At 41.1% G+C, this 23337-nt stretch overlaps 1 protein-coding gene across 1 annotated transcript in view; it reads left to right on the forward strand.

The window, feature by feature from the left end:
• The window catches only part of MRPL13 (mitochondrial ribosomal protein L13), a 40291-nt gene extending 20869 nt beyond the window's left edge, over positions 1 to 19422 (forward strand). Inside the window, exon 7 of the mRNA XM_064442166.1 lies at positions 19125 to 19422. Coding sequence (XP_064298236.1) covers positions 19125 to 19149 — 25 coding nt within the window. The 3' untranslated portion in view covers positions 19150 to 19422. The remainder of the gene's footprint in view (positions 1 to 19124) is intronic.
• The last annotated feature ends 3915 nt before the right edge of the window (positions 19423 to 23337 follow it).

A 23337-nucleotide genomic window follows, 5' to 3' on the forward strand; every position in this document is an offset into this window, starting at 1 on the left:
ACATTTGGGGCATTTTCTGATTAGTACCAGTGTGACTTTTCTTGTGTTCAGGGTCCCATTACCATAGTCAACAGAAATTAATTTTGAAAGATGGCCCCTTTCCTGATTATTCTAATGAAATTTAAGATGATGTAACAAATAGGGAGATGGGGAAGGGTGTAAGTAAGCTAACAACAGGACCAACATGATGGTCTGTCTCCAGTTAGATTACGGGTATTTCTATTTCTGTAGTACTTTCTAAAAGGTTATGTTTCTCTTTAACCTGTAAAGAAGTGTTCCTCTGTACTTATTCCTACACTAATCCTAAAAAATAGACTTGGTGTGAGTCTCAAATGGTATGTCATCCTATTGAGTAGTTCCACTGAACCAGATGTTAGCTGCATGTGGTCAGAGGTTAGCTGCTGATGTGGTAGTAGTGGCTTATTTCTCATGAGTCTGCTTAAGGTATGATCTCTCAGGTGTCTTGATAGCTGAATGATTTGGAAGGGACCTCTGGAGGTCATCTGGTCCACCTCCCCTGCTCAAGCAGGACTATCTAGATCTGGTTGCCCAGGACCTTGTCCAGACCATTTGTTAATATCACCAAGGTTGGAGACTCCACAACCTTTCTGGGCAACTTGCTCCAGTGCTCAGTCACCCTCACAATAAAAACAATGTTTCCTAATGTTCAGACAGTACCTCCTGTGTTTCACTATGTCTTGTTCAAATCAGTAGGACTTCAAAGTGCCAGAACTGAATGCTTCCTATTTTTACAGGAGCATTTAATAGGTTCAGCGTGGGTTTTCATGTCCAGCTGATTGCAGAACTCTAATAGAGATTTATCTGCAGCAACAGCATGGTTTAGATTTTTAGCTAGCAGTGACTAGATAGTAGCAAGCCTTGTGCAGTAGAAAAAAATCATCTTACAATAGCGAAACCAGTAACCCTCTTTGAAACAAGGGAAGTCTTTAACTTTACCTTCCTATATCAAATGCCTCCTCTCTTTGTATTTAATCTGGAAGAAGAAAATTGAATTTTAATTAATGAAGAGAATGGGCAACTCACATAAGAATGGTCTGTCAGTAAGAAGAGAAAGCAAATAATTTTTAGTGCATGGCCAAAACTGTTGGTATACCTTTAAAAGAGCCTGATGCTTTTTGCTTGCTAAAATTAATATTAAAGAGCTTTTTGTGTTTTGTTTTTTTTTAATAAAGTAAATTAAACATTTTACATTACAGCATGTATTTTCTCTACATTATAAGGCACATACAAAGAAGGGCATTTACCCTTCATAGGCAGCAGAGATATGTGGAAAAGAGATGTAACTTTTCCGGAAGAAAACCGGTAATAGTATAACATAAACGAACACTTGAGTAGGACCTTCTTGCAACTCAAAAGCGGAGTGCGCTCACAATTCCTTTTATGGGCCAGCAGCTTTCACTGCTTAAGCCAGACCAATACAATTAAGAAATCCCAGGAATATATGTAGGACAAATGTCTGTATCCATTCCGCATATATTTATAGTATTTCTGTTCCTTTGAGGGGAAAACAGAGTAATGTTCCATTGTTCTGTCACATGTTTAACAGAAACCAAAATAATTTTTTAGTGAAACTTCTTAATGTTAGTGGGCTTTTGCTTGCAAATCCTAGTAATAACAGGAGAAAGTTAGTGTGGGACATTTATCTACGCGTAAGTCAAGTGAAAAAGCCTGCATGGAATTCTGTATTTATGCGTAATATGTATTTGTGCTCGCACGTCCACACACATAGTCGTACAGAGTTGCACTGCTTTTGCATGTCAGAGATGGGATGAGACCTTTCATCTATAGAATATTTTCCCTCTGCTTTTAGTGATTAAACTTGGTGAAGTATGTGATGTCATGAGGGTTGACTGTATCACATGACTGCTAAAGATGCACACCATTTTGCTTTTGTCTCTTTGGATGTTCTCCCTGTCTTGCTGTTAACATGTAGGTTCTGAGTAAGTTAAGTGGATTCAAAAAAGAGAAGTGTATGGCCATCAGTGGCTATTAAATATGGTTCTACAGATGTGACTCCTGGCTCAGGAAGTTGTAAATATTGTGAACTTTGATGTGACCTAGAAGGGCAGATCTTAAATGTATATAGTAAATAAATGATCAGTTGCTAAATAGCCTGTCTTATGATAAAATCTGAAATCTACTGAATTCCTAATGCTGAGCTTGTTTTAAGTGCCAAAGGCAAAGAGCTGCGGGAATAAAGCAAGTAGAGGGTGATCTGAGTCTTCCAGATGATCAGTACTGATTTGTGCTCTTTTGCCTATTTTCAGTATGTAGAATTTGATGTGGTTTTTGGTAGGAAAAAATATAAATATTGTGTGAATGCTGTAAGGAGAACACCTGGAAGAACTATGTTCTGCACACAAAAAAACCCTGTGTTTGTTTATGTATCAGTATCTAGATACTCCTTTGTGATAGTGCTTGCTTAACGTGCATTGACTTAGGTCTTTGTTCTAAAATAGGGAAGGGCACTGACAGCATAGAAAAGAGCATTTTGGAAATTACTTCGATTTTGTTGTATTTATCCTGTGTCCTCATGAATGTGGGTAATACTTTCAAAAGCTTATTAAAAAATCAGTTGTACTTAGGCTCCTGTTCATAAATGATACCAAAAGAAAGTCTGTGCATCCGTTCTGTGCAATCTGAGGCTCCTCATTATTACGGTCTCTGTTGAAAGGGAGCAAGGTACAGTGATGCTTTAAGCCCTCCTCAGGGTGGAAATATGTAGATTGATGTTGACTTTTTCTAACCCATAGCAGTTATAGAATTGCTGTGTCTGTTTCTATTCTCACTCCTGGATGGAGTTGAAAATGCTGAGATCTCCTGGTTCCTACGAGGTTTCATTGGATTAGTCCTGAAGAAATTTAGACTCTGCACCAATGACCAGAATTCTACTGTACATTAAAGCTGATAAGCCTCTCATGCCATATGGTATATTATACTCTTGTATGACTGTCTTTATTACTAATACTAATAAAGATTCTCACATGATAGTTTAGCACTGAACTGGAAGCTGGGACTTGGCCTTAACTAACTAACTGGGAGTGTCCCATTTGTCAAAGGAAACAGTGTTATTCTGCCAGAGCTTCTGAAATGCTTTTCTTTGTCTCCACACACTGCCATAGTCTTGCTTAAGTTCCTCTCCATAGCACTGGGCCACCTGAATTGCGTTGACATGTAGGTGTGTGTTGCAGAGGACAAGTAAGCTTGATGCCATCTAATTTAGTCTTTGCTGTCAAACTAAGTTTCCTGATAGCTTCATGTTAGCATTGAGAAGACTACTTGAGCTTGTTGATCCTTGGGGAAAATCTGCAGGTAAGAACACTATTTTGAAGCTAGATTTGAAGATAGAATTCCCCTCCCATCATTTCTTGGAACCATTCCCTCTGGAGGAATTCAAAGCACACAGAAAATATGCATTCCTTTTTTTTTTTATTTCTCTCCTCTGCAGTCTCATCCTGATCTATTTTCAGTTAGTGCTATCTGTATACAGTATTTTTGCTCCATGCCAGTTACAGAGGTGGGGGAGTGCTCTGCCTTAGAAGCCCTGCAGCTGCAGCAGACTTCAAGGCTTTCAACTGGGAGGATCACAGATCCTGTGGAAAGGGTGGGTAACTCAAGTGTGTATTCTGGTGAGGAGAACCTGGGCAATAGGTGGACCTGAGAGGAATGGAATAGAGGGTCTGAAGTGAGTGTGAGAGAATGCTAGAGAGGAGTGGATTTAGTGGGCTCTGGGTAGGGTAGGGAAAAACAAGGGGGAGTTTGGGAGTTTTAATGCTCTGAGTGGAGAGACTGGGCCAGCAGTTTCCCTTCAGTCAGCTACTTCAGCTAGAGCCACTCTTAAGGCAGGAGGACATGCGAACACTGCTACCATATCTTTGCTATGTTGGACTTAGTCCTACCTTCTTTTCTGCTCTCAGGAACTGGTAAGTCCTATCAGAGGGATCAAGAATGAAGGTGGTTATCTACCATTTCTCCACTAGCTGCAGGGCTCATCACTGTAGTCGCTGTTCTAATTTCAGCTTCTTGTCCTGGCCTGCAACCAGACCATTGTGGATGTCAGCTATTAGTGTCAGATAGATGATTTCTAATTAAACCTTCAGTTCACTTCTCTGGCAGTTTTGGTGTTTGGAAGAGCTTCCAGTTTGAAGTAATGGGAGAAAAATAATGCTTTTCTTCCTGACTGAGAGAATAAATGTATTATGTGATTCTCTAGCACTTAGGGTGCTATGGCGGGAGGGCTTAGCTGTGAAACAAAAGATACAGAATTGAGCAAATTTGGTAAAATTGCTTTCAACACAGACATCCGTAAAAAGGGACTTAAAGTGAATTGTAGCGGTCACTGTTCTGATTAAAGTGCCAGCTGGAGTGTCTGAGAACAGCTTTGCATCAAAGGCACCACAAGAAAGGCTGTATGAGTAACCAGCTGCAATAGACTCAGTGTTCTGAACTTTTTCAGTGTGTGTGAGCCCTTGGACGAAGTAGTGTTTGCATTATTCCTTTGAAAGACTGTAGATGGAACAAAGATTTTAGTATTTACATATTAAGCTTTTCAGAGACGTATAGCAAAAACGTTCTTTTAAAAATAAGTCAAAAAAAGGGACAATTACTGACAGCTCTGTTCAACAAACCAAAGAGAAGTTAGTTAAAATTATATAAATCTGATATTCTTTATAATTTAAGATGTACCAAAAAAACAACTGCCTATTATTTGTCTTGCATGAAGTTCTGAGCTTGGTGACCACTCTGTTTAACAAGGGGTAGAGGTTCAAAAGGGAATTAAATTCCTCTGAGAGTGTTTAGGAGAAAAGGAGTTAGAGGGAGACACTTTTTGTGGCATATCTTCTTTCTACAGAAAAAAAATAGTTTATATTAGTCCTTTAAAAATAGCTGTATCCTGTAATGGAAAAGATCAAATGAAAAGCATAGTTTGATTAAAAGTGTGTGAGGCTATAAAATAGAGGTAGACACAATTACAACACGGAAATTAATCTTTAAGGTTTTACATTAAAACTGACACCCAAGAAAAGTACCTCACTGTATATAAAATGGCCATAAAACAGATAATAGGGAATTAATATAAATTAAATTACTGAATTTATATGAGAAGTGCCTAGTGTTAGGAGGAAAAGAGCCTTTTTCTCTTTAATCTGAAGTAATAATGTAAATTTTCATTTGGAATGTGAGGAGAGCATCCTCAATGCTGCTAATGATCTCATTGGACTTTTTACGTATCTTTTCTATCAAAATGTCTATCTGTAGATATTTTTTAAAGGCTACTTTGCTGGTGATTGGAGACTGACACGCTATAGGTAAATCCACAATATCCAAGTGCAGTGCTAAAACAGAAATTATTTTTAAGGAAAGCACAAGTCCGGTGTGGAAACTGAACAAATAGTTTGTTTTTCAGAGTGGGGAGCCTTCCCATCACCCCTCCTTCCACCGCAGCACAGTCATGGTAGAACATCACTCAGGACCCAGCTCCACAAAAATGGAGAATTAAGTGTCAGAATATTTTCAGTGAGAGAGATTTTCTTTGAGCATTCTTTGCCTTTATCCCTAACCAGAACCAACTGACTTCCCAACTTGTGCAGAGCTTCTGTCTTAGATCCTTGACAGGGAGGTCTGAAATAAGTGTGGTAGAAAACCATGTAGATACAGAAAAGTTAAATTATGTCTTTTCCAGACACATTTACAGGGGAGAAAGATGAAAAACTAGTTCCTTTGACAACGTTTGATTTTGTAGATTCTTACCATGAATTAAACCATTATTTCAAGTGTGTTTGAAGTTCCAGGTTGTATGTCTTTTAAATAAGTTTTAAACAGAAATTGTCACAGAATTTGCCAGTCACGTATGACTAAGCAAACAATTCTGTTCCATAAAAGCAAGGATACATCACATTCATGTGTAAATTTTCCTGTTATATACCATTTTAAAGTTGTTTAACTGGCTGCGTATATATATGTTTTTAGACAGTTTTATAGGCAGGAAATTGTTTTTGAAGAAGTATTTAAATAAGAATGTTACCAAATATATAGTACAGCAGCTCTGTGTTGTTCCAGTTAGATGGATGCATTCCTGAGAGTTTCCCTTAAGAAAGCAGAGCTGTCTGATTTCCAGGAGTGCACTCGGGCTGGTGCTGATGTGCATACTGAGCGCCTGTTCCACTGCCAGCCTTAATAGGAACGCTGCTCTGGCCAGACAGCCTCTCACTTGTCTTTCTGGGAAGAACGTCCTTGAACAGTTCTGACATTTTTAAAACTTGATGTATTGTAAACTCTGAAATTTGGTTTAAGAAAACCAAACACCTTTTTATTTTTCTGATTAACTTGCTCGATTTCTAGCCCCCGTGTGTACATCCTGCTTTGAGGCAGGGGGTTGCAGAACCTGGTCTGAAGCCATAGTTTTGATTCAGCTGAGCAGCCTGGGCTGGGCAGGGTCCTGATATTGGCACTGTCACCCCCATGGCATGGCAGGTTCTTGGTAGTTTACCAGCAAGGCTCCATGGCTTTAAAAGCAGAGAATCACAATGTTCTTAGAAAGAAAAGTTTGTACGTGATGAAACAGAAACATGTCAGACGCCTATGAGTTGCAGACAGCTCTGATAATCCTCTTAGGTCTCCAGTGCTAATGATGTTAGTGGAACTCTGTTCCACCTCCAGTTCCTCCCTAGCTTTGTGTTCCTTAAAGCCAGCTTTGCCAAAATGGGGCAACCTGAAGCCTACTGCTGATGTTCCTAGCAAACAAACTTGTAGCTGTTGGTAAACAGAACAGCTTTGGGATTAAGAGATCCTCTCAGCCGCAGTTGCCCTTTCTATTTGTTCTCCTACAAGATAACTGCAACAGTACTTATCTTGCACAGTTCTACAATTTCTAGTCTAAGTTCCTGTTTTTAGTTATCCACATTATTTCTGGGATATAGTAGTAACAGAGCTGAAGATTAGCCAGAGGTATCCTGGATATGTGGCTGAAATGATGTTATAAATACTACTTTTATAAATGCAAGATGCTGGCAGGTTTTTTTATGAAGTATTTTTGTCTGTTAATTTTGTCAGATAACTTTACAAGGAGCCAACACCAAAAGACACCTTGAATTATGTTAGATACAAAAATTATATTTGGAGTATTTTCAGTGATGTGCTGTGTTACAAAGATTATAACTTGCAGTTCATACCAAGTTTACAAAATGCTTTTTCTTCTACAATGAAATATAAGGTATAATAAATGAAAAATTGTGGGAGTGGTTACTCCAGCTATATGCAGAAACTCAGAAAGAAAACCATAAAGATCTCCTCCAAAGATGGTGAGCTATTTTTATAAGGACCATCTTGAGTTTATTCATAAGCCTTTAAAATTCTGCACTGAAATCAACATATTCTTCCAGCCTTTTTCTTAGTTATTGCTTAGTTGCAGAGTGTGTCTGCAGCTTTTTGGGCTTTGAATTCTGTTTGTAGCGTGCCTTACATGATAGTGTTTGGTTCTTATCTTGGGCTATCAGGTGTTTCTGTAATAGGAACAGAATCAGAGAATCGTTCTGGTTGGAAAAGACCTTTAAGATCGAGTTGAACCATTAATGTAGCACTAAACCATGTCCCTAAGTGCCACAGCTACACATTTTTGAACAACCCTTTTGGTGAAGAGATTTCTCCTAATATCCAAGCTAAACCTCCCCTGGTGCAACTTGAGGCCATTTCCTCTAGTCCTACCACTTGTTACCTGGGAGAAGAGACCAACACCCACCTCACTACAGCCTCCTTTCAGGTAGTTGTAGAGGGCGATAATGTCTCCCCTCAGCCTCCTCTTCTCCAGGCAGAACATTCCCTCAGCTGCTTCTCACAGGACTTGTGCTCTAGACCCCTCCCCAGCTTCGTTGCCCTTCTCTGGACACGCTCCAGCACCTCAGTGTCCTCCTTGTGTTCAGTTTTGGGCCCCTCACTACAGTATTTGAGGTGCAGCCTCACTAGTGCCGAGTACAGGGCCACGATCACTGCCCTGCTCCTGCTGGCCACACTATTCCAACTATGGTTGTTGTGATCCAAATCCAGGACCTGACACTGAGCATTGTTGAACCTCATACAACTGGCCTCAGCCCATTGATCCAGCCTTTCCCAATCCCTCCGCAGAGCCTTCCTAGTCTCGAGCAGATCAACAGTCCTGCCCAACTTGGTGTCATCTGCAAACCTACTGAGGGTGCATTCAAGTAAGTACTGCCCCTCTGACTTGAGCGCTCAACTCTCTCAAAGCAGGGCTGGCATGTATCATTGTTGAGAGAAGAGGTGGCCAACACAAACTTCTGTGAAAAAATGGAGCCAGTCTTAATTTTTCCTAAAAACAAACTGTATAAACCAGGAAAAAGCTATCCTGCCAATATAGCCCGGTTCTGTTCCAATGTACTCTTCGAGGAATCCCTCTGGAAGATCATTTTCTGTGGCTTTTTTGGTTCTCAGTAAAAATTCCAGTAACTGGAGATCATTAACCCCTGTTAAAATCTGGGAACTATCACTGGTAACTTGTTTTTATAGTAAGGGCATAAAAATATCTCAGGATCTTGTGTAGCATTTTGCTTAACAGGAGACTTGAAGTTAACCAAGTCTCACATTTCAGGCTACCAGAGCTGGATCTAAATTCCCATGGACAAAAAGCCACACAGATACTTGAGAAGAAAATTGCTCTCCTCTACAGTAGGTTCTAACTGCAGGCAGCAACTGGACACTAATCAAGAAGGGTCAGTAGCTTAATCATCTTAAAATTCCAACAAATTCGTGTTTAGATTGTTTAGCCTATTAAAATGAATTACTGGCTTTTCTCTAGCATGCATGAAACGCACAATTCTCATGCCCTTTTCCTGGGGGAAGCTTACATTGTATCTAAAACTAGAGCTGAAGGTAAGAGATTTAATAAATGGGTAACTGGGCACTTTTGCTTCAGCTGTCTGAAGAGGCTCTCAGAAAGAAAGTTCCAAAGCTACTTTCCCCTTCCCCGAAAATCTGTTGATCTCATGTGCAAGAATAGAAACTAAGTTAACGGGAATTAGACAAGCAATTTGAGAATGGTTGTATGTGATACTGTTGAACTACTTGCCCAGATGAAATTAGAATTAGACTGGTTTTTAATTGCTCTTTTATAAATGTCTGGATTTGCTTTTTCACTTTGGTGCTGACAGTAAGTCTGGAAAGCATTTCACCATTCCTTTAGCCACTTTTCTGTTTATTTGAAGAATAACGTAATTCTTTGGACAAAGCCAAGTGTACAGTGCTGTTCTTTCTACAGTCCTACAGTTTTTAGCAGAATATATCATGTAAAGAAAACACTTTCATTTGCAGAAAACGTCATCTTACCAAGATGAAGTTTACCTGTACGTTGCATTGATTTAACTTAAATTATTTCCCAGGCAGAATTCAAATAATCCAGGTCAAAATCTGGGATTGACAGTAATTTTTAAAGAGTTTAATTCAGTTTTCCTTAATTTATTTTTAAGGAAACTGGGGTTGTAACCAGTTTATTTTAAATTGTAATAAGCCATTCTTAATTTCACTAAGAGTACCTAAATGCATTTTAGCGTTGGTTTAGATAACTTGATTTATGGCCACTTAAAACTAGCACTTGTTTTAATTTTTATGTGGGGAAAAAAACCCAAGCTGCAGTTGAGTTCCACAAAAGATTTATCTTAAGCTTTGTATGTGCAGGAAAGGGTTAGTCACTATAGCTGGACTGGCATAATAGTGTCAGTGAAGCCACCTTTTCTTACTCTGTTTTGTTACTAAAGGCAGCTCCTGTTACTGTGGTTTATTCTCCGAGTGAAGTAAGTTATACTTGTAGAAATGCTTTTTAGCTGAGGGGATAGTCTGCATGAGAACTACACCAATATGGAAGAGATCCTTTTGCCCCAAGCAGAGCAAGAAGTTCATGGTTTGGAATAGGCCATGGTGGCTATTGGAAATTTAATGATAGTTGAAATGTCATTAGCTGTTTCACTGATTATTTTACCAGAGGCACGGAGCTACCCTGGAACAGTAGGTATGTCTTGAGTAGAAAAATGATTCAACTTTCCCCCCCCACCCCAAGCTCTAAACTCTGTTGAGATTTGAGTGTAACCACATAATTTGGTTTAACAGAGAATGGTAGCCATGCCTAATCCTTGGTTTTTGATTTACTAGTGTGATTAGTCAAACAAAAATGTGTTCAGAAATCCCCTTTAGCTACAGTGCACTTACCTCATAGCTATTGACTTTGGCACAGCTTGCGAAGTATACCTGAAAAATATATATATTCCTCTTGTTTCAGAGTTTACAGTAAATTTTGGCTCTGTACTGAAGTCTGTCTTTTAAATTTGTCCATAAAAATGAATCTTAAGATACTCAAAACATTATAGTTGTATTCATAAATTAACTTCAAAAAGTATGCCAGATAGACCACAAATTTCATGCTATGTGTATTGTGCAACAGTTTTATACAAAACCAAATTATTTGGAACCTCTTGTTATAAGAAAAGGCTAAAAAACACCTATTGTTAATATGCAGACATGAAAGATGAGCCATACAATTATCCTGTGTCAGCAGCCGACTGTCATCAGTTAACAATAACCCCACAGTCCTGTGATTGTGATTTCCATAAATATGAAGAAGGGCATTACAGTAGTACAGATCTAGTGTGCCTGCTACCTTGGAGTAATTGAATCAGAGTGGCTGAGGGCTAGATACTAAGTGGCATGATGAACCCACAAAATCTTTCCACTTATTAGTCTTCCCCTGTGTGTCATCTTCTGTTAGAAACCGTGGTGTTTATAAACTCTTCTGTAAGACACATGTATGTACCAGGGGCTATCGCTGGTTAACAAATTTGAGGTAGTTTAGAAGTACTTTAACACTAATTAAACTACTTTTCTTAGTATATTTTAGTTTTTCAGCCAAGTTTGGAGAGATTTTATCCCTGTTTTTACTTAGAATTCTTGAAATGTGTGTAGGAAAACCATGCAGAGCTTCTGTAAAACTACACAGTTGTCCTGAAGACTCATTCAGCTGTTTGGGGAACTCTCCACCATTCTGCAGGAAACAGGAAAAAAAGAAAAAAAAAAAGCCAGTGGAAAAAAAAATCTATCATAGCAGCCACTGTCCTAAAATCCTCTGGCATGAGGATTTCTCCTAAAACATGTTGATAACTGTGAGTTAAGACTGATACTTCTTTTTTTTTTTTTAAATTGATAACTCATGCAAATGGTAATTCTACCAGACCTGAAATTTTTCAAGTATTCTGGAGCATTGCACAGACTGTGAATGGAAGATCTGGATTTGCCTTTCCTACAGGATGGTTTTTAATTTTTATGGGGTTTTTAATGCATCTGGAGTGTTTTTTCTCATTCATGGAAGCTGTGAAATCTTAACAGGATTCTAAGCCTGTCATTTTCAACTTTTGCTGTTGCACCACTGCTTTCATCTCTTTGTCAGTTTATTAGTGCAGTGTTAGTTAGCCTTAAGGCACTGACCTTTTAAGGTGCTGATGCAAGGTTAAAGCCTTTCTGAACACGCATTGTTGTTGCTGGTGAGATTGCAGAAAGTACTGGGAACTCTGGCTCTCTGGGTCACGTTCTCCAATGGTGAGATAATTGCCCGCAGGTGAAGAGAAAAATGCAATTTGAAGTCTTCAAAGCTTCCAAACCAGGTGTGCATTGCTGAGTCAAGAGCAGGTATTGACAGGTCACCACTTCGGCAGCACTGACAGTCTTACTCCTTAGCAGAGGCAGCTCTGAAACTATTAGCAGTCATGAAGACACAAATGACTGTGGACACTCCATGAATTTTGATTTTGTATACTTCTTCCAAAATGCTTTGGACAATGCAATCTAACAACAAAACTATTCTGAGGAGAGCTTGTTTATGGAGAGACAACTATCCAGTTTTTTTGGAGCGTGAAAGAAGATAAGGTCGTGTTATCAAATGCTGTTTTATCAGCAGCAAGTGGTAGAAAAAACTAGGCAGATGTGTAACTTCTTTTGGAAGAAGGAAGAGTGACGTCTATTATAAATTATATTATTATAGCTAATCCCACTGCATTTAGAAGTTCTAAGAACTGAATAACTTGCGCTAAAATAAGTAGTTTCGAAGAAGTATTCCGAGTCACTGAAGAGAAAATAATTTTTACAAGATTTTCTGAAAAGATGCTGTAAAGGATTGTAAAAGAACTTCTTTACATACAAAATAGGCAGTGTCCTGTATTACTCTAGAGCCTTAACCTTATTTCTTTAAGATAAGTAATGCTATTTTTCATCTGTCTGCTGTAAGGACTGTATTACAAGGTGTTCTCTCACTTGCCTGGAAATAAGGCAGTAAAGTTTATATATTATAGGCTTATATATTTTTGAAATCAACTTAGTTGCAGAATAACGCAGACTGGAGATTACTTAGATTTGGCCTTCACAGAGTAACACCCCCCTTTATTTTATTTTATTTTTTCTGAGCTGTTTTACCTCCACAAAACATTGCTAGGCAAAGGGAAGCATCTCTGCTGGAATGTGCTGACAAGAATTTAATAAAGATGGAACTGTGCAGCAAGTCTGTTCAGACTTGATGGAAATAAATATTCACTCCAGGAGTTGAAAATTGAACACATGTAACTTTTGAAGGGGTCTCTGTTCTGCCCACTTTGACAGGAAAAATACCCTAGGAGGAGCACATTTCACATCAAACTGGAAAATAATATTGAATATGATGGGGACAGGGTACCATCATATTGGCAAGTGTGCAAGTAGGTCTTTTTGTACTGTTAGTTTCTGGTTGCCATCTGAGATATTCAGAGGCTGAGGTCATAGCTTCATGAACATTTCTTCTGGCAAAAAGGCTGGTTTTTAAGTGTCATCCATCACTTTTCCCATCTTTCCATTCTGCTTGTGTAGCAACAGGATAAAGAGAATCAGAGAGCTGACCTGGATTAAAGATAAACTTGTTTTATGCAGCTGCATATGTATGCATATGTATGATCACCAAACTTCAGTATTAATTTAGCACACATAGTTTAAGCTCCGTTTGGAATAAATAAAATGGATCTTTACTTAAAGTACTCCAGGGAAGCCCCACCTTTCTTCACTGACTTTAGAGATGACTTGAAGAGACTTACCTCCTCAGGCTGAAGCTTGCCATTGTGAATTATGTCTTCAGCATCTGTGCAGAATTCACAGAGTTATATTTTGTCTGAAAAGAAATTCTAACTGCATCATTGTATTACAGTGGACCAGTTGGTTGGAAGGGACTTCCAGAGGTCATCTGGTCCAACCCCTCAGCTCGAGCAGGGCCACTCAGATCCAGTTGCCCGGGACTGTGTCTGAGCTTTTAAGTATCTCCAGGGATGGAGACTTTACAGCCTTTCTGGGCAACCTGCTCCAGTGCTTAGTCACCCTCAGAGTAAAAAAGTGTTGCCTGATGTTCAGACAGTACCTCATGTGTTTCAGTTTGTGCCCACTGCCTCTGGTTTTGTCACTGGGCTCCACTGAAAAGAGCCTGGCTCTGTCCTTTCTGCACCCTCCCTTCAGGTATTTATATACTTTGATAGGACCCCACCTTGGCCGCCTCTTCCCAAGCTGAACAGTCCCAGCTCTCCCAGCCTGTCCCCATATGTGAGGTGCTCTGGTCCCATAATCATCTTTGTGGCCCTTCATTGGACCTTCCATTATGCCCATGTCTCTCTTGTACTGGGGAGCCCAGCACTGGAGACGGTACTCCAGGTGTGGTCTCACCAGCGCTGAGCAGGGAGAAGGGTTACGCCCCCCGACCTGCTGGCAATACTTTGCCCAGGGGACCATTTGCCTTCTTTGCAGCAAGGGCGCATTGCTGGCGCATGCTCAACTTTGTGTCCGCTGGGACTCCCAAAACTTTGCTAGGTGAATGGTATCTGAAGCATTCGCACATCTGAATTAGCCCCACCAACTAATCTTCTAAGTTTGCTAATGTATCTGAATGGCTCTAATTTCTAGAAAGAGTAAGTCTGCTTTGTGTTTCAGTGAGATTTCACAAATTCCTCTGATTTTTTAACCACTAAAAATAACCTTAATGTGGAGGGTATCTTCAGAATCCCTTAAGTATAGCACAGGATTTCTAAGAGTTCTAATAACTGTTCTGTTTGATCCTTAATTTCACCGATATTTTGACTATTCTATCAAGTGTCATAGATCCAGCCTTTAACAGTTAGTTCACAAGTGGACTTTATCCATATGCACGATAGCCCTTGATTTTAATTCAGATAATAGGGAGGAAAATAATATCTGGCTTTACAAAGCCTTAGAGGGTGTTCAGGTCCTTTAGAACATGAAACTTCTCTTTTATAAATAAATGAAACTGAATTTTGTAAACCAGTTCTCCTACTCCCCTCTCTGCTCTGTAGGCTGCACATGGGGCTTCACTGGCTGTGGGCAGGTCACAGGTCCCTTGCTTGGGGATCACTCTGTGTTTGCTGACTAGCATGCTGACCGTAGTTTGTAGCAGTGAGTGAGGCAGAATTAGCTTCCCACAGTTTTCCTCTTTGTATTTTTATTCTGAATCTGTAGATATCTTGAATAAATTATAAACAGGCAGAACAGGAAGTTGAGAACTTTTGTTTTCTAGTCTCAACATCTTTTTGAAAGAATGATTTATTAAAGGATTTTTCAGTGAATATTGTCTTTATTATCTCACTTTCCCTTTTGAAATTAAGACTTCAGACTTGTTGATCTGTATTCAATTGTTTTCCCTAGTGCCCTGAATAACTTGTTTCCTAAGTACTATGCAAAGTTTTATTCTGCTTTTTACAGAACCGTAAATTGGCAATTTCACAGGACCACAGTATTTTTAACTGCATGATTTATAATACAGCACATGCAACAGCAGTATTACTGCTGTCAGTGATGGAGCTTCTCTGATGTGGGAGTTATGGTGGAGGCTAAAAAGATACAAACTATAGGTGCATATAGCTGTGATTTTGGTGTTTTAAGGAGGTGTTTGGCTTATTTTGTTACATAGTGGGTATTAGTTTCAGAAACTGTTTTTAAAATGCATGCACATTCACTCCTGATATTGCACTGTTTCTCTGTATTGTAGACTGGATTAACACTTGCTGAAATTATTACCATTAGCAGCTGTCATTGATCAAGAGACAAGAATAGCAATTCTTTAAAAAAACAAACAAACATAAATTCAAGGCTATTTAGAAATTTGACATATCTGAGTAGAAAAGCTTTGTAGAGTATTGGTTTATGAAGAGGTATGCTCACATACATGTGTGAGAGAAATGAGATTATAAAATACGCTGAACTAGACCTACTGTGCCTCTAGAGAAAATCGTAGCCCATGTTCTAGGGTTTAGTTTGACCTCACTCTTATTTCTAGAAGTGGGGTACAGAGCTGAGAAGTTACAGTTTCCCTGTAAATGGGAAACTCTCTTGGTCCACTTGATTTCTTCAGCATTCAAGACCGTAGGGCTGGCATCCGTATCCAAAGACAGCGTTTATGTGGAACACCTTAATGCTGCAGAATTTTGGGAAGAAGAAAGCGCTACCAGTTACAGTGGGGTCCACTAAGAACCTTTTGTTTCTGTAGCAAAAACTGACCCTATGAACTTGTACCTATGTGCAGGTTTGCCTGTTTTGTAAGATTCAATGACTGTGGATTGTCAAAATTCTACATCAGCTGTATTCCTCTCCTGACAGCTGCGAGCAAGGAAAAAAGTTGGGAGAATTTAAGAGATTTATTGAAAATCTGTAATGAGAGCTTAGGACTAGCTCTTCAGTTTCTTTCACTCAACAGTAAATATTTGTTAAGAGAGAAGCACTGAGAGCCATGGCGTAGTTGGTCATTAATTTGCTGAGTAATTTTCCTAGAATTCACTGGATTGTGTCTTAATGCTTTTTATATGCAGTATAAAATGTTAGTGGGACAAATACTTTTAATGTGTTTTGGTGGCAGAATCTGCTGCACAGGCTAATGTTGCATATTTTCAGTGAACCTGTGATCTTTGCCTTTCAGCACTGATTTCAGAGCTCTGAATTCCCACATTCTGCCTTCAGTATCCCCCTTGTCTTGGAAGCCTGCTGTCTATATACAGCAATTATTTTTTTTCTCCCAAGAATGATATCTTCAAAAACAAAAAAGAGAGAGAGGCAGCTATGTGAAGTCTTGCCTTTGGGTGAATTTCTGAACAATCTCTTTTAGGAGATATCATTTCCTTTGTTCCAAATGCATAATCTCAGTGCTTTGCTGAGGAAGGGCAAAAGCGCTGCCATCGAAGAACACTCTCACATGGATTTATGTCGTTTATCAAGGAGCAGTTATCTATTGGTGTTCACAAGGAGCTCATAATTCTCTCTGAGTAGACAAGGGTTTTGTGGGTTCATATTCTTCGTCTGACAAAATATTTATAACACTTTTGCCAAAGGCAGTGTTTTTCAAGGCTTCGCTTTCCTAGCGCCAAGGACTCCTTAAAAGCAGAGATTGTGGCCTCCAGAAGCCAAGTACTAGTAGGCATAAAAGCCTACTGTGGCAATAGAAAAGGCTTTAAAAACTTTTATGCTTGCTCAAACAAGTGTTTCAGTGTGGAAAATTCTGCCTTTAAGCTTCATTAACTTCATAAGACTGCAAACTAAGAGTCCAATGTTCAGTGCATTTAAGACAAGCAGCATTAAGGTTGAAATACAGATTGCTAGCAAGGAAAAAAAATTGGATATTCACCCAAGAACAAAGTACTGTCGGATCCCAAGTTCTGCAGCGCTCCAGCCTAACCCTAGATTGAAGTTTTAAATGTGCCATTCAAAGGAAAATGCAAAATTCTTTGAGCAGTGTGCAAGGGGATGCATTGGCCTATGAAAAAAGAGTAATAACTATAAGCTGCAAGACAGCGAGGTCTTTAACGTGCTGCATCTCTGAAATCCTTCAGCACTGGTCCACCTGTCATGGATGGATGCAGTGATAAAACTTCCACTAAATCACTGCTGAGAATTTTTCAAAATCCTGCTCCCTTAATACACCACAAACAATGTGTTATAATTAAATATGTTCTGGTATGCAGGGTGAGATCTGACTAACAGTTTGTGGGATATTTCTGAGGACTGAAATCCGGGATTCTAGGAAATGTGACTTGACTTTCCAGTGCACACTTGCCATCAAGTGTTGAGCATGTTCAAGTCCAACGTGAAGCGCGTATGCAAACAATGTATAGGGCGCTTACGGCAGTGCTTCACGCACAAAAGATCCCAATCCAAATGTTAATGCAGAATATGTCATTTAAATGGAAAACAAAGAAGCTTTGTGATTCACTACAGCATAAACACTAGTTGTCTTTATAGTTGTTCTTTAACATTTTCGTATAATCATCACATTTTATATGGTACGCTTGAAATAGCACAGATTGAATTCCAGAATTGCTTTCACATAAGATCCTACAGGCTTGTACAAGAATCGCAGGAATGGCTTTATTTTGCAGTGCTATTGGTTGAAAAATGCTAGTTCTGCAACACATGATTGTGACTAATGACTAATTAAGTATTAGACTTCTGTATGGCATCTCTGCAGCCATCTAAACTCTCTGTCCCCGGAGTAAGCTCCCTGCATCCGTTCCTATCAGCTTTCAATTTGCATTGATGAATAACATTAATGATAAAATTTACCACCATTGTAAATGTAACTTGGTTTACTGTTGTGGATTGCAGCTTTCCCTGGATTCCAGATTTTGTTTTCATTCAACCCCACAGCAGATCCACTGACTTAGAATTCCATTACATGTTTACAAAACCCTTGTTAATACATCTCTTTGTTCAGATCCAGTGCATTACCTGTTTTGAGATGTGTCTGGGTGAAGAAATCAGAAGAGTCAAGAATAAGTACTTTGAGTACTGTGTTCAGTTTTGGGCCCCCCAGTTTAAGAAGGACAGGGAACTGTTTGAGCAAGTCCAGCGGAGAGCTACGAAGATGATCAGGGGACTGGAGCATCTCCCTTATGAGGAAAGGCTGAGAGACCTGGGTTTGTTCAGCCTGGAGAAGAGAAGACTGAGGGGGGATTTCATCAATGCTTATAAATATCTAAAGGGTGGGTGTCAGGACGATGGGATTGGACTCTTTTCAGTGGTGCCTAGTGACAGGACAAGGGGCGATGGGCACAAGTTGAAACACAGGAAGGTCCACCTCAATAGGAGGAAAAACTTCCCTGTGCGGGTGCCAGAGCAGGGGCACAGGCTGCCCAGGGAGGCTGTGGAGTCCCTTCCCTGGAGACATTCAAACTCACCTGGACACACTCCTGTGCCCCCTGCTCTGGGTGTGCCTGCTCAAGCAGGGGGGTTGGACAAGGTGATCTCCAGAGGTCCCTTCCAAGCCCTGCCATTCTGCGATAACAGGTTGCATTGGTGCAGACGGCGTGTTTGCGTGCGCTGGGAAGAGCAGCCTGTTCATGCTGTGCACGCAGGATCTGTTGGGGATGTAGACTTGCAGCCTGCCCACAAACTTAGCATTCTTCTAAAACCCATCATCTAGTCTGACCCTGTGGCTTGTAGGGTCAGGGAGAACGTGGGTTCTGCGGCCAGTGGCTGTGTGGCAGAGTGGGTGACACATGCTTGAATAGGAAATCGCAGATGATTACAAACAGCAGGCTGTTCTCTGAATGTTTTCCACATTTGTCATCCAAACAGAAGGAATTGCAGAACTTTTAAGATTCAAAGTAGGTTTTTTCTTTATATCGCAGGTTTTAAGTATTCTAGTAGTGTTGTGTTGGACTGTGCTGTTAACTTAAAACTTGCCATCTTATGCACAGGTTATTTATTCATTTTTGAAAAGTGGAGACAAATTAATACTAGTGTTTGAAGTCGTTCTGAGGCTGTATTCAGTTAAAGATGCTTTTGGCTTTGCTTAGGAAAGTAGGAATGGTCGTAAGGAACACCTTGACCAACTAGTCCCGATGTCTGTAAATTCTTAGTGTTCTTAAACTTCTTTGCTTTGTTCTGTCTTTTTAATGAAATCCAGAAAATATTCATCAACACAAAAACTGCAAGCACCAGAATAAGGAAATAAAAATAGATATGGCTGTTACTGCGTCCTTAAAGCAAAGCCACTGTAGTTCCCAAGCATTTCTTAAAGCACCTTTTTTTTCCCTCCCCAGACCTAAAGATTTTCGAAGGAAGTAATAACAATAAAAGAAGAACCACCATCAGGAACGTCTCTCCTCGAAAAAAACATGGAAGCATCTGCACATCTCAGTCAGCCCTTCTGCACAGAATGGTTTTGACAGGTGTCAGCAAACTTTATCTGGAGAGATGATGAAAATCATTTTATTTGAAACAGCTAAGAGTGGATATTATGTTGTTAATGCCACCAGTACTCTGTGCTGTATGAGCTGGTATTTGTTAATTACATTTGCTTTAATACTGTTATTAAAGAGTTGATACACTTTCAATGAACATTTACATGTCATGGAATCAGTTGATTGTTCCCTGAAATGAAGTATCTTGCTCTAGAAGTTGCAAAACTTGATTTCCACGCAGTAAGAGCAGGCAGCAAGAACAGTCACAGAGCTCCCACGAACGGCCCGCTGTCAGTAAGTAACCTGGTTTGCTTTTCTGGTAACAGAGGTGATCCGTCCTCACGCAGCTTGATGAATGAGAGAACGCCAGTCTTGGGTCGGAAAAAGGGAGTCGTTCACGTAGAACTTGTTCTGTCTTTGGGGGATGTAAAAAAAACAGTGGCTTGAGCTGTTCATTACTTCTGTATTACATTGAGCGGTTCTTCCGAAAGCCTTTTCTAGACGGCGGAGTGTGCACACCCCGTGAAATCAGCGGCCAGATTGTGCCGAACGCACGTCTATGCAGGCCTGCAGCTTCCTCGTCTTTTTAGGTGAACATACCCGCTGAAGTTACCGCGGTGGTGACAAGCAAAATCAAACTTATTCCAGAGCCAAATTACATTAGGAAACCACAACTCTTCAGAGGAAGCGGTGCCCGTACCGCACCTGCGTGCGTGCACACTGGGGTCCTGCTAGGGGCGAGAAAGATGGCATTAGAAGATGCACCTTGGAGGAGGGAGGTGGTGAGATCGGTGTCATTTTTTATGTCCTGTGGGAGTTGATCTCACAGCTTTCGGCAACCTTCTAGAAAGAGTTTTTCTGCACAACGTGCTGTGCCTGTAGTTCAGCATGTTCGTTATGACCAAAGTAGTACTTTGTCACCCACCATGGTTTTTTATGCTGAAGCTTTGGCCATCTTTTGATACGGAATCCCATATGGTATGCTTGGAACACCGAAAACGAAGCCAAGGGGGTATCAGTTCATGCTTACTGAGGGCCTGTTTGCTCCAGGGAGGAAGGCTGCAGCGTTTTACAGCATCTGGAATTTCTTGGACGCTGGGAGAGCAACGTTTCAGTTCCAACAGAGCATCCTGCTGGCGTGCTGCAGGGCGGCAAGGACAGCATGGATTTCGGAGGTGATGCTGTCTGCCAGAGCGCGTCCGAAGAGCAAACCCTGTTGGTGGGAAAGGCGCACCTCCAGGAACTGCATAGTGAATGTAGGCGAGTAATGAACAGAATGAGAACTGCTTTTTTTTTTTAAATAATCTTACTGCTTTTTAATTATCTTCCTGGTTTTCAGACTCTTGTTAATCTCTGCACTTTAATCTCTAGGTTGCTGAATGACACCATCAAGGTTGACTCTCCTCTACTTTCTAATGCTGAATGGTATTAAATATATTCCTAACACTGTTTCGTTCTTGTTATGGTGATGTTCCGTGATTGCCAGCGGGGGAGTTGATACCCTTAAGGTCCCGTCTGCCTGAGGAAGCAGGCAAGCAGAGCACCTCTCCCTCTGGGCCCCGCTTTTGCAGATGGCACGCTCTGGCCTCGCAGTGCTGGTTACCAGCGAAAACATCCATTCAGGGCTGTGCAAAGTATTTTCTTCAGTAAGTGGCTCATCCTCCGTAGGAGTAGGTCTGCTGACGCCCCACCGTAGTGTGGATTTTGTTGAAGAACTTACTGAAATAACAGCCAGTAAAGGCAGATCGTGTGGAGACACTCTGCCTTTGTCTCCGCTTAAGCCCAAATCTGATTTTGCTTCAAGTCAGAGGAGCACGCCTTCCTTACTTAAAGGGTGTATTAAAGAACTAAGCAACAACATCTTTCGTAACGAAAACCAAATGAGGAAACTAAACTGGGGTGTTGAATGATGCAAAATAAGTTTTAAGCTTCTGCAGATTACTTCCCTGAAGTTCATTGCTGCTTTTCTGCACAGATAACCCTCAAGCCAAAGCTGTTGTGGAAATAAATAAAGCGCCTGTTGTTCTCTGTACTATGGACGATGCTGCTGTGTTACCTGCCAAATTTTACAAAGCTTGGTGAGGAAAATTTGTGTTTTCCATATCCATTGTATACAACCATTGTATAGGAAGAAACACAGTTTGTTTTATTTATATTTTATTATTTGAAATAACACTTTGGTATCAGGCATTTCATTGGCGTGCAGATGAGGTTATCCTGGGAAACGTTCCTATCCAGTGAATGTGCGGACTTTGTTTCCAAGACAGTAACCACATTTCAGTAAGTAGTAAAAGTATTTTTTAAAGCAGTAGGTTAAAGTAAATGCCCCTTTTTGTGTATGGACACAGTACATATACTTTATTGGTAAGATTTGGGTGGCATCAGCTGTTCATCACGTGCTAAGTACTTCACAGTCGGCAACTTAAGTTTCTTGGGCCATCTGGAAAAATACAAGACACTCCTCATTATTCAGAAACTGAATTTCGCAGAAAATGTGGACCATATGTGTCAGTGTCTTACTTTTTTTGGCAAACACACAAATCCCAAATAATATTTTTATAACTTGGCAGTGCCCACCAGTTACTTTTTATTACCCAGCCAGCGAACGTCTGACCAGTGCTACATGAAGCATTCCGGTTAGCGGGGCACCAGTAGGTGTCCTTATGAATATAACGTTAAAGCACATTAACTGCTGCAATTAAAGGTTGTGCGTTAGTATAGAAGTTAAGTTACAGAATTGTGATGAGCCTGCCTACTTTATTACCCCCAAGTAACCTCTGTCTGGTTCGCGGCGTGCACGTCCCATGAGGCGTGAGGGGGAGGATGGTTGCAGCGGCAGCCGGTCGGGCGCGCGTCCCGCCGCCGGGGACCCCGCAGGCTGGGGCACCCAGGTTCCCCGTGGGCAGAAGGGTGCAGCGCTGCCTCCAGCCACCTCCCCGGCCCGGGCGCGTGGGAGCTGCTGCAGGCAACACCAGCACACACAGGGATGGGGTCAGGCTGTTCCTGGCCATTTCAAATATGGGGCAAATAACACCAGTTGCCTTATTTTGAAGTGTTTGACTATGTCCGTGCTGTCTTCCTGACACCCCTGGTTTTGCCCTGCCACTCTCCCTGGTCCCACAGGAACTTGGCTATGGCGTCCCTTGATGACCAGTCTGGGGTGCAAGTTGATTATGAACCATAACGTGAAGCTTAAAGTCTGTCTGAGACAACGCAGGCAGAATTGTTTGAACGCTGATTTTCCATCAGTGACCTTCTTAGAAGCGCTGCCACAGGACCTGCTGTTTGGCACATGAGGGGAAGAGTGCAGAAGGTGTCGGCGCAACACACCGGTGGGCGAGTGCCCACTGGGAAGGGGCAGGGAGGGAGTTCACCGCGGGGTAGGTTAGCCTGGGTGGGCACAGCAAGTACAAGCAGGTAACTTAATCACGTGATGCATCCATAACCTGCTTTTAGTTTTAGTAAGCCCTGACTTGTCAGCTCTGCGCACCGGGCTGCGACAGGCACGTCTGCGCACGCAGCCGCACTCGCTTGGTGCCTCCGTATTCTGTAACCTGCAGTTGAGCTGCTCGAGGATAAACTCTGTAAGTTACCTGACACTTTTTGACCGCCTACTTTAAATGCAAGTCCAGGTAAGGAAATGATGTTCAATTCACATTTCCATCCGCTTTTCTCACCTTTCTCCAAGGACGCGGTAGGAGTCAGGGTTGAGAGAATCATAGAATCATAAATGTTGGAAAAGACCTCTGGGATCATCAAGTCCAGCTGTCGAAGACAGAACAACAGGGACAACAGAAACACGCAGCCGCCTAGCCAGGCCTGGCCCTGGGACAGAGAGCTGTGGGCGTTAGTACGTGTACAAACGGTTTGTGTTACTAATGAGCCTGGATTCTAGGCCAGATAATTTGAAATTACGCAGCAAAGGTACCCGTTTCTCTTCTTCCTGGTGAGCTGAGGGCGCTGGCAGCAGCCAGAAGGAAAAGCTGGCAGGTCTTCCCTCCCTGAGCACGAACAGCCCAAGCCCAGCTGGGCGGGCAGGAGCGGCCCTGGGATCCACAGGCCATCCTCTCCC

This window comes from Phalacrocorax carbo, chromosome 2, assembly GCF_963921805.1.
Source record: "Phalacrocorax carbo chromosome 2, bPhaCar2.1, whole genome shotgun sequence".
NCBI lineage: Eukaryota > Metazoa > Chordata > Aves > Suliformes > Phalacrocoracidae > Phalacrocorax > Phalacrocorax carbo.